The 12,913-nt window shown below is 37.1% G+C and overlaps 1 protein-coding gene across 1 annotated transcript in view; it reads right to left on the reverse strand.

The window, feature by feature from the left end:
* Window positions 1–3,121: 3,121 nt before the first annotated feature.
* The window catches only part of LOC145994088 (BTB/POZ domain-containing protein 2-like), a 48,426-nt gene continuing 38,634 nt past the window's right edge, over window positions 3,122–12,913 (reverse strand). The window contains exons 4-5 of the mRNA XM_083130176.1: window positions 4,227–4,593; window positions 3,122–3,126 (exon numbers count right to left, since the gene is read on the reverse strand). Coding sequence (XP_082986302.1) covers window positions 3,122–3,126; window positions 4,227–4,593 — 372 coding nt within the window. The remainder of the gene's footprint in view (window positions 3,127–4,226; window positions 4,594–12,913) is intronic.

The following is a 12,913-nucleotide window of genomic DNA, read 5'->3' on the forward strand; positions in this document are numbered from 1 at the left end:
AAATATATGCTTACAGGCCGAAACCAAGTGTTAGGTAATAATCAAAATCTAATTATTGATAACAACTCGTTTGAACCAGTTTCCAAATTCAAATACTTAGGAGTAATATTAACAAATGAAAATTATATTAAAGAGGAAATAAAAAGTAGGCTTAATTCAGGAAATGCATGTTACTTCTCTCTTCATAAACTTTTGTCTTTTCGTTTAATATCTAAGAAACTAAATGTTAAAATATACAAAACAGTCATTTTGCCTGTAGTATTATATGGGTGTGAAACTTGGTCCCTTATATTGAAAGAGGAACATAAATTGAGAGTATTTGAAGATAAGATCCTTAGGAAAATATTTGGACCTAAGAGGGATGAGGAGACTGGTGAGTGGAGAAGGTTACATAATTGAGAACTACATAATTTGTACTCATGTCCAGATATTATTAGAATAATTAAATCAAGAAGACTTATGTGGGCAGGTTATGTGGCACGAATGGGAGAGGAAAGAGGAGTTTACAGGATTCTTGTTGGGAAACCTGATGGTAAGAGACCTGTAGGAAGGCCAAGACGAAGATGGAGGGACAACGTTGAGATGGACCTAAGGGAAATCGGTAGGGATGGAAAAGAGTATATAGAACTTGCTCAAGATAGGGAAAGATGGAAGGCCTGTGTTGCTGCAGCCATGAACCTTTGGGTTTAAGAAGGCTAGGGAGTTAGTTAGTTAGTTAGATGGTACCAAGCACCTTGTTCAGAGAACTACACCCAGTTAGTTACAACATACAAACGATTTGGTTGGATGAACAAAATTAAGTCAATGAAATAATTTAGTACTGGGAACCTCCACGTTTTGCTGGAGTATATCGAACAAGAAATTTCATTGCAGTATCTAGAATTTGTTGCAGCCAAGCAGACTTTTTTCTCAGTGCATCTTGTAGGATTGTATTCACGGAGGATGGTCAACTTGAATGGATTTAGTTAGACATTTGCTCCACTGCCAGACTTTATGGATCTGCTCAATGTTCGAATCTGCGAATGTCACTTACAATATTATCTTCGTGATATGGCCAGTGCGATTTCTGACATGATGTCACTCTTGGCCTAATCGATAAGCTTTGGAACTGACAAACTTCGAGTTGATTAGTAACGAATTGCACCTGTATGCATTCTAAACTGAAATGTATCAGGAAAATGTATCGACGTAGAGTAATTATATATATATATAATTTTTATTTTGCAGTTGCTTATCGATAAAGCCTGTGACAATTACCTATGGTGAGCTCGCCCGACCCTGTGGCCGAGCGGTTAGCACATCGCGCTGCGACGCCAAGGGTCCCGGGTTCGAATCCCGGTCGGGCTTGGTTGTTTGTGAATGTCCATTCATCAATTTCATCCTTTCATCACTCATCCTCATCTTCGCAAATTAGCCAAGAGGCACAAAACGCGAAGTAAAATAAACTAAATCAATCAATCAATCAATCTATGGTGAGCTGTTGCCAGTGTTCCCATCTTGATGCAATAAAGATGAAGGAGATAACCCAGACAAGAGCACATGTACCAACAGTGTTTTATATCCAAACCGAGGCCTTCCCGATGGCGTTGTGGTAGCGTCGTCGCCTTGTAATCAAGGGGTCCCGGGTTCGATACCCGGTGGAGGCACTTGGCACAGTGGTTTGGATCCCACTTTAAACTGTAGGTCCAGTCCCGATTATCCTTACTGTGCATAAAGTGGACTTAAAACAACAAATTAATCAATCAATCAATATCCAAACCGAGTCATTTCCCTTGCTTGTGTTGCCTATTTTTCTAGTCTCTTCATAACTTCTTGATGAACAACTCAATTAGAGCAACCATATTCTACACTGTTCTCATCCGAAATTGTAAATATATTCAGTGGCAAGCCAAAAGTTTTCGAAAGGGAGTTACGCATACTTTTCTCGTAGTCAGCCCTAATTTTGTAATATTTTTCTGTCCTTTCCGTTCTTTTCAGTAACATTGGACCAAAAGGGTTTATGACCCCATCCAACCCCCCTTGGGCACGCCACTGAATCTAGTGGGATAATGTATGTCTCAGCATAGATAGGTTCATTTTCTTCCAGAATATTTTCTGTCGTAAACGCAAAGTCTTCAAAATGTGAGAAAAGTGCACTTATCCGTCGGTATCCATTTCGGGACAGCTGTTCAAATAATGGAACATTCATGTTTACAAAGGCATAACTTCAACCAGCAAATTTCAAATTCCAAGTCATTGCACTAATGTTTTTACACATTTCTTAAGTACGTGAACATGCTCTAGGTACTTAAATGAAAAAAAATAAATCAGAATCTAAAATTAATTATTGTTCGGCGTCATTGCTCATGGAAAATTGCAAACATTTCACACACATGCCAAAGGTACGTTACAATATTTTCGTGAGTACATGTGACACAGGTAGATTGACCGTTGCTTGGTCAGTTATGAATAGTAGTCCAAACAAACAATCCACAACAATTAACTTCGATATATTGTTACAACACTATGTTCCTATAATGAACAGAGGGCCTAATTTATACACTCTCCAGGGACATTTTTCTAGGATCAATTTAAATACGGCCCAGGATCCTTTTTACCGGATCTGTCTAAATAGGGTCTTATAAGTTCCTTATTGAAATGAAAGAATACGCAACTTCGACCGAATTTAAATTGTGCGAGAAAATATATTCCTTTCCTGTTAAGGAACCAAATTGGGTTCCTGGATGTTTAACAATCCCAGGTTTGAAGTCATGCATCTTCTCTATAATATGAAAGATCTAAACAGTACGAATGTATGTCTGAGGGAAAGGGATATGACAATTACAACAGAGAACAAACTAATCTGTTCTCCAGACTCAAATTAGAGATAAAAACATATGTACCAATATGTGATATATATTTATCAAACTATTCAATTTAGATAATAGATAAAATCAAATAATTGTTCACAAGTGATGTACTGTGATTTACAGAGATTCCTAATGATACAAAGGATTGTTGCTCTTGTATTTCTAACATAAGATTTACCACATAAGCATAATTCATACATCCGCCAGTATCTGAATGCTAATTGTAGACCTGCAACCTACAAGCCAAGCAGGGGAATTTTATTATTCTTTGTTCAATCTGCAAGGTAAAGAAAAAAAAAATGCTATGAACAGAAATGTATGAAGTGATTTTGAAGACAATAACTATATAATTGATTACGCCTCCCAACGAAGTAATGCGGTTAAAAGACATACAACTTGCAAAATATATGACTGTATAATGGCCCTCCGGGAAAATTTCTCAAGGAGTATAAGAATGATAACTCCTTATAGTCTAGTCAAATGTTTGTTATCCACAACTGTAGACCAAAATGAATACCCATATAGGATTTAAGTGAATCATCCCTAAAGTTATGAACTCCCTCCTTGAGAAAATAGTTTGTAGTCCAGTGAAAGTTTTCATAACAAGTCTGATACAATATAAAATGAAGGGTATTTATAGGGTCTGAACATCGCAACACCGATTATAAATTAAGATGAATTATTTAATAGCAAATCATATAATAAGTTGAAAATCGTTGAGAACTAATATCCGCGTGTTAAATTTCATTTTAAGTAATTTTTCCACTTGCAAAGTGACTCTAATGTACATGATAAGCATTTAAATTTACAAGACAAATATGGACACACGTAGCAAAATTTACGCTGGTAGACTAGAGTAATATTTTAGAAAACGATGTGTCCGACTACATGAACTTTTTAACAATCTGTAATTTTTATGTACATTTGGTGCCAACGTTAGGGGAAACCAACCTACAGAATGTAGGTGGATTTCAAGACTTATCTCTTCTCCTCCGTTTACAACAAGACAATCACAAAATTGTCCTAGTCCATTTCTACATCTTTCACACACAACAAACGTTTGGATATAATTCCACGGATTATAACATTCTGTGTAAAATGTCCGATGATACTCTCTGCAGTGTAAATCCACTTGAATTATTTCTTTGTAAGAAACATCAAAGCAGTTTCCTTGTAAACTTACATGATTGATTGGGAGACTACTGCATGTCTGAGTTGGAAATGTGAACGACATGATCTTCTGTTTCATTTTCAATTGATAAACTTCATTAATAACTATATTTCCCTCCGATTTAAAGAAATGAGGACGCAGCAAAGGCAGGTGAAATAATCTAATGTCAGTTATATCACATTTCTCTTCTGCTTCCCTTTTCTTACTATCAGTATTAATAGTTGCTTCTTTCCTCTTCGTAGATGGGACAAGCCAATGCATTAAGAAGGGGAGCGACTCTTCAGCAGACAGGAAGCTCAAATCTCCAGGACCATTTGCAAACTCCTCTGGTTCTAACGTGAGGAATCTGATTTTCCGCCATGCATCACCAGAAACACGTCTCATGTTCTCTCGAGATTCTGGGAGATTTTGGCGCTCACACTCCTTTCTTGACCACCGAAGTAGAGCATCATACAGAGTCACTTCGGAATCAATGTCCAAATTGTCTTCATCCAAAACTACTTCCAAAGCTTCAAGAGTTGTCGTCTCCAGACTGCAGCTATCCAAAGCTGACTCGGTGTTTTCACGGAATATCTATGAAAATAAAATCATCCATAGAGTTTGTCAATGTACATACGTTTGGTAAAAATGAGAATTGCATTTCTAAATTTGCATGCATCTTTCTCCAAGATCACACAAACTTAAACCCAAAATAATATCATGAGGAGCAGTGGCGGCGATTGGGTTCCAAAACCGGCGGGGGGGGAGGGGGCAAGGTGGCAAAACTGGGGGAGCAAAGACAATACATTTTCCATTGTATATAAGATTTAGTACAGTGCGGGGGCAAAAGTGGCGAAAATTGGGGGGCAACTGCTCCCTAGCCACCCGAATCGCCGCCACGGGTCAGGAGCGATTACTTTAAAACCAAAAATAAATGTTAATAATTGATGGACGTCATTATAGTTTCTTGTGATTGAGAGAGCGTATGAGGAATGATGGATTTCACTTCAATCAGCGTGCAACGGAATTCCTTGTAACATATCTAGGGAAATACAATTTAAAGAGACATGAACGCTCATCCTTTGTAAGAGGGATTTCACTACACATACTTGATCACAAGTACGGTGTTGGTTTTGGTGTAATATAAAGGGTGCAAAATATGTGCACAAGCACACCATGTTCACAATGTCCGTGAAACATTACAAACGATTGTATTTTCACATCGAAATATAAGCATGCTCTCATAAATGTATACAGAATGAAAGACTCACTCGCCGAATTATGATTTGACATCTTACATAGCCTATGTTCAGTGTGTAAGAGTTCGTCTTTCATTTTGTAAGCATTTGAGCCCATGTATATTTTCCCTGTAAAAATACAGCAGTTTGTGAGACCCTATATACATTTTCGTAGTACGAATTTGGTTTGAACGATAGGTATATTAAAGTGCCAGTTCACTTTCAATTTACTACCGGGGCCTCCCCGATGGCGCAGTGGTAGCGTTGTTGCTTTTAATCAAGGGGTCCCGGGTTCGATACCCCGTGGAGGCACATGGGACAGTGGATCGGATCCCACTTTAAACTGTAGGTCCAGTCCCGATTAGCCTTACTGTGCATAATGTGGACTTAATTCAATCAATCAATCAATCAATTTACTACCATACTTCTGCATAATGGCCTTGAAATGAAAAGTGTACTGTTCGAGAACTGCAAATCGACTGTTACGATTTTATTAAACATTACAAGTTTATTATTCATCTCAATAATATCAAGGGTGTCGGTTGTCAGTTGAGAAGATACATTGCTTGAAAGCCGAGGAGGCTACTTCTCCTGCATTTTGAAACCAAGTACAAGCTGAATTGACTGAATTGTACACAGAATGGGTAATCGGGACTGGACCTACAGTTTAAATTGGGTTTCGAACCACTGTGCCATGTGCCTCCACTGGGTATCAAACCCAGGACCCCTTGATTATAAGGGGACAAAGTTTACATTACGCCATTGGCGAGGCCAGTATTGAATCTATGTATCTTCTTCATTGTTTTCTACGACACTACGTTATTGAAGAGCTTGTAACATAGGCGGGTCTAGAAATATTTTTGGGAGGGGAACAGAAGCATAAGCCAAGAATAAGCATATCGTAGATATGACTTTGGAAATGCAGTGTGTAGCATTTTCTACATATTAAATGCAGACATACTATGCTATATCAAGGTTTTTCTTTGCGTGAGAAGAGTTTCGCTAATTTTGTTTTCTGTCCACTTTGCGTCCAGGTGAACTAACCGAGAATGGGCCTACAGTTTAAAGTGGGATCCGAGCCACTGTACCGTGAACGTTTACCAGAAATAAAATTTAGGACCCCTCGATTACAAAGTGACTGCGTTAGCAGTTTCTTGTGAAGTACGAGTATGGTATTTCTTTCCAAAATGATCTAAGAAAGAGTGAAGCTTGAAAATTCATTTACTACCTGCCGCAAAATTAGTTTGGTATTGACGCTTGTGAAGCACGTGGAGAAAGCGGGTCTACGTCACTGCGGGAGGGTGGATTGCTGGCATGCGAGCCAATCAAAATCTTCCCAGTGCTTCACCCAAGCCCTGGTTACCTAGCAACAGAAAACTTTTATCTCGGTGTTGCCGCTTATCGGGCAATTCTTCATGCGATCAGTTTTCATTTTGTTGGGAGAGGACGTGTTGTTTGTTGCGTTGCGTTGCTGTGATATTTTAACCGGTCCGTTTATTTAGTGTTTACTGAATTTAGAGTATTCTTTGTTGTATATAGCGTGTTGTTTTAGTGTGTTATTTTTTGTACATAATTTCTGTGTTCTGCTTGAATGTGTCGTGTGCTTGTGTGAAGAATGTCAAGCACAGGAGACAATACTCGAGATGACAATGTACCAAAGAGACCATGCACTAAAAGGAAAAGGAATTTCTCTCAAAGGCCAAACGCAGGAGATGCTTTGTTCTGAGTGCAAATAATTTGAGCAAGAGAAAAACAATTGGGGTCCAATCAATTTTGTAAATAAAGTTCTGGACAGGACTGCTGCTGCTGCCGGCGTGTCTAAGAACAACCATAGGGAAAGAAGAATATAATGTGGTAGAAATAAATATATCAATGCGAGGCTTCAAAACTGGAAACCCCAGGAAAGAAGAAGAATATCAGTAAATGTGTAACAAATGTAGATATCTTTCAGCAAGACGCTATTCGTTCGCCGTATTTACTCTTATTATGGAAGGAAAGATCATCCCACTGTTGAAACTGCGCGTTTCGTTGAAAGATTCGGGAGTTTTTCAAGGTGGGGAAACATCTTTAAGGACAGTCATAATATCTCTGGGATTCTGATACAAAAAACTTTGCCCCAGGTACTCACTTGGGCTGAGTCGACCCTGGAGCCGCTCGGGATATTTGAAAAAGTTCCACAAACCACCGCGGGTCTCCCGCGTGAAAGTCAGACGCCCCACCAACTGGACTTTGTGCAATTCAGTTGCGGTCTAATTGAAAGATGGGCAGACTCTAACAGCGACCTCGGAAAGAAATGGTTATTGCAAGTGTATATATTCAGTATTTTCAGAATGGATTGAAAAGGTAACCTGTAAACAATGCTCGTTTCGTTAATTTGTTCATGTTGTAAGGGAAATGGAAATGAAGAGAGAAAACAATAACACATTTCATCATTGTTGTTGTTATCGTTGTTATCCCGTTTTCCTCGAAAAACAATAACACATTTCATCACTCTCGTTCCTTTTCATAACAAGTCAGCGTCAGACGGCTGCATTGCGTACCGTACCGTACCGTACCGCATGATATGGCAACACCGTGACGCGTGTTCTTTCAGCTCTCAATACCAAACTAATTTTGCGGAAAAATTGGCACAAACATCGGAAAGCGTGTGCGTGTGTGTGAGGAGGGCTTCTATAAACTTCAGCTTTATCTACATTAGTGTCAATCTTTACAAACTCTCTCCATACTTTGTAATGTCAATGGTGCAACATTCATCATATTTAACTGCAAAACTGTGTGTGTTCAACATCTATTTCTTATTATTTTTCCTACAAAATTAACAATTTTAATCATGTCCAATAACATTATCTATCATAATTCTTGAATTTACTTTTCATTGCATTTTGATGTAAAAAAACAACTTAATTGTTTCATGTAAAATATTTTCACTTCATTATTTCATTCTATTATTAAATGAATATTGTATATTATCTATTTTTGATTGAGGAATTTAAAAACAGTTTTTATTTAGTACTTTGTGTGAAATATGAATTAAGTAATTTTATGTCAAAACAAGTCAAGAAATATCAGATTACTTCATTGATTGGGTACACCATAAACTCATAATATACTGTACACAAACAATTACTTTTAACTGGCACGGAGCTTCAGGCAAGTACCAGAGTTGTCCTTTACTAGGGTAGGCTCTGATTCTGATAACTACGACCATTTCTTATTGAACTAGGAATATGTGCCTAGGTTGGTTGAGCTTTCAAGGTTGCAAGTTACATCAAAGATACAGCCAGGCTGACCATGCCAAGTTTTATTTTCTTTAGCTTTACATAAGTCATGCGCAAAGTGTGATTTGATTAACGGAACAATTTAATTTTTAGAAATTTCCCCTATCTAATTAGTAGTATGTTTTGACCTATTATAAACCCGAGAAATGATGAACCCCCCTCAGGCAGATTTGCCTACACTTAAAACTTGCTCAACATGCCCATATGAGCTTTTTGCTCAAGTGTGGTACTCCGTCTAATCCAAGATTTTTGTAAAAATGCCCTCAGGAATTTCCTGTGAAATGATGAGCCCCCTGAGATTGATTTGACTACACTTGCAAAAGCCACATCTGTGAGATTGTTGTCCATAATCCTGTCAAAAATATGCCTCTCTTGAAATTTTTTTTGCCCACGCCTAAAACTAAGCTCTTGCATCATGTTATGCATCAAATTATGATGCAAGAGCTTTTGTATTATGCAACAAATTATGATGCAAGAGCTTTTGCATTATGTTGTGCAACAAATTATGATGCAAGAGCTTTTTGTATTACATATCAGTTAGTATTGTGAGAGTGGCTGAGGAGTACAGATGTGTTGTTGCAGTGCTCCTCTTATTTTTTTTTTAAATATAGCAGATTTGTATAAATTGAATTATAGGTTTGTTTGATTCAATATATAGAATTTTCTAATATATTGAACAAAGGGTTTATATTTGCCCTAGTTTGTTATACAAGATCAATACATGACACATGGTATTAGGTCAATGCCTTTCCATGCACATCACGACATGCCTGTGCAGACGTGCTTCAGTGGATCAATACTTATTCTATCTTTGTGCATGTAGGCTATCCTGTACAACCTGTCATAGGTTTATTAAGTATAGAGTTTTGATTTGAACCCCAATAAATTTTATATAAATACCAAAGCCAAAAATATTAACACACATACACACATACACACACACACTAAATATACAAAACACACTGCTGAACCCAACTGATATTTTTTATTAAGCATAGAATTTTGATTTGAACTCCAGGAAATCTTATATAATAAACAACAACAAAAATGCCAAATCAAAAATATTGTAATCAATGCAATAAGAATATAACCAGCCCCAATTGGGCCAGGCACCAAAAGAATTGTAATCCAGACAAATGCAGAACTCCCACAAAAATATGCCCTAAATGCCATAGAAAATATAGCATGGAATACTTCACTTATAAACATAAAGGTACTTGCTCTGCACAGTCATCAACATTGCCCCCTCAACCATCTACATCTGGTCTGAAAAGGAAGCATGAAACACCTGTTAATGCTAGAGCAGCAAAGCAGCCACGCTATGTACCACCTATCCATAGCAGTTTTAATGGCCAACTTAGGGATCACCGTTTTGTATCAGAGCCAAAATGTGACATTAAGAATTTTTTGAACAGTATAAATTCTGATGTGCAGGCAATTCTAAATGCACAAAATGGCTCTTATAAGCTGTCCCTCAAATTGTTTACACAATATAAGAAGCCAAATGGCACAAAATTTACACAGCCCCACATAACAGAAACTGTACCGGTATATTCAAATGCAAATTCAGACAAAATAATAAGCAGTTTGATAGATCAATTGAATATTAAACACTCTCAATTTGCTGGAAAAGAGTCTGGATGGAGCCTATGCGGATCTTCACACAAGTTATATATTAATATTTCTGAATTCAACCCATTACAAGGATCTACATATTTGCCTTTACCTGCCAATATTAAAAACAAAAGAGCCGTGGTTAACATAGAAAATAATGATGAGAAATGCTTTTTGTGGTGTATTTTAGCTGCTTTGTATCCAGTGTTAAGGGATCCTGAGAGAATAAGTTATTATATACAGCATGAACATGATTTTGATGAAGCAATGGAGGATTTAGAATATCCAATGTCTGTTCAGAATATTGATAAATTTGAAAAAAAAGGCCAGGGATATTAATGGTAAACAATTATCTATTAATGTATTTATTTGTTCTACTGGCCGTGGCAATTGCTTGATAGCACCTCTCAGAATCAGTACATTTGATGATGATTCTGCTGTTCCGATTGATCTGCTCTTAATTGAAGGGGATGATACACACCATTATACTCTGATACATAATCTTGAAGCTTTAGTCAGAAAACAACTAGACAAATATAGGACAATATTTAAGTTGTGCCGAAGATGTTTAACTGTATTTGATGGTCAAAAAATGGTAAATGGGGTTCGTGAAAAAAATGCAGAAATTGCTAAAAACAAGTTAATTGAGCATCTGAAATACTGTGGCAACCATAAACCTGTTCATATGGTGATGCCAAATCCAAGTGAAAATGCCAAATTCAAAAAATTTGAAGCCTTGTTGGAACACCCAGCATATATAGTCTGTGATTTTGAATCAAACCTCAAACCCCTTGCATTCTGCAGTCCAGATCCTGAGGAATCTTCAATTACATCATACCAGCTACATGAACCTTCTAGTTTTTATTATGTTGTTGTACAGGATTGGGTTGTTAGTAAAGAAGATTTATAGATGGGAGCAGATGCCATCAAAGAATTTGCACAAAGAATAGAAAATGAGTGCCGTTGCATAGCATCTAATGTCTTATTAAAATCAAAACCCATGTTGCCTTTAACAGAGGATCAGATTGAAGATTTCAACAATGCAGAAAAATGCCCGGTATGTGATTCTGAATTTTCAGATGCAAATATCAAGGTACATCACCATTCCCATACAGATGGTAAATTCTTAATGGCCCTGTGTAATAGCTGTAATATTAAGATCCAGAGACCAAAATTTGTCCCCATATTTTGCCATGGTGCATCCAATTATGATTTTCATCATCTGATCAGGTACGAGGGGTTTGACAAGCAGAATTTAAATATTTTAGCAGAAAATAATGAGAAATATATTGCCATTAGCAAAATAATTAAAGTTAATGGTGTTCCTATTCACTTAAGATTTCTTGATTCCTACAGAATTTTATCGGCTAGCCTGGCTACACTGGCCACTCAATTATCTGATGATCAATTCAAAATCACATGTGCTTTGTTTCCAAATCAGGAGCTGAAATTAATTAGGCGGAAGGGTGTATATCCATATGATTATGTTACAGATTTTTCTAAATTTGATGAGTGTTCTCTGCCACCACAACAAGAGTTTTACAGCAAAATCAGAGCATCTGGAATCACTGATGATGATTATCACCATGCCCAGTTGATGTGGAACAATTTAAAATGCCAGACATTTGGTGATTATCACAAGGCATATTCAAAACTTGATGTGACCCTCTTAGCTGATATACTGCAGGCATTTAGAAAATCTTCCATGCAAAATTATAAGCTGGATCCAATGTATTTTTACAGTGCTCCGGGCCTAGCATGGTCTGCAATGTTTTTAAACACTAAAATGCAATTGGATCTGATCCAGGATCAAGATATATATCTGTCTATGGAACAATGTATAAGAGGAGGCATGGTGCAATGTTCTCAGAGATATGCCAGAGCAAATAAAAAATATATTCCTGATTATGATCCAGCACTGCCATCAAATTATATACTGTATGTGGATGCCAATAGCCTCTATGGTTATGCTATGATGGATAAACTGCCATATGCAGGGCTTGAGTGGGTTGAAGATTTCAATATTGAAGACCTTAAGGATTTTGATGACAGTAACTATGGCCTGTTCTTAGAGGTTGATCTGACAATTCCTGATGATTTACACAACACATTTTCTGATCTGCCCCCAATTCCTGAGGTTGAGTGCTCACCTGGCTCTAAACAGAAGAAATTGATGATGACTCTAGAGCCAAAACAGGGTTATGTCTTATATTACAAAAACCTCCAGTTCCTGATGAATCATGGTGTTCAAGTGACGAGAGTTGGAAAAGTTTTGAGGTTCAGACACTCAAGATGGTTGAAGCCATATATTGATACAAACACAGAGCTTCGAACATCTGCATTGAGCCAATTTGATAAGACCTTGTTTAAATTGATGGTCAATTCAGTGTATGGCAAAACCATAGAAAATGTCAGAAAACATACTGATGTTAAAATAATTACTGACCCCAGCCGGAGCAAAAATTTGATTGCAAAGCCTAATTTCAATTATAGAAGAATTTATGATGAAAATATGGCACTCTTCAACATGAAAAAAACAAAGATTAAGTTTGATAAGCCTATTAATGTAGGGGCTGTGATATTGGAATTGGCCAAATTACACATGTTAAAATTGTATTATGATGTGTTGAAGCCTTTTTATAAGGATCGTGTAAAACTGATGTACATGGACACAGATAGTTTTGTTCTTGATATTCAAACAGAAGATGTTTATCAAGATATAGCACAGCCTGAATTGTTTAAATATTTTGATACCACTGAACATTCAAAAATTCAACACCACAA

Source organism: Lepisma saccharinum, chromosome 10 (genome assembly GCF_977018435.1).
Source record: "Lepisma saccharinum chromosome 10, izLepSacc3.1, whole genome shotgun sequence".
In the NCBI taxonomy this organism is placed as follows: domain Eukaryota; kingdom Metazoa; phylum Arthropoda; class Insecta; order Zygentoma; family Lepismatidae; genus Lepisma; species Lepisma saccharinum.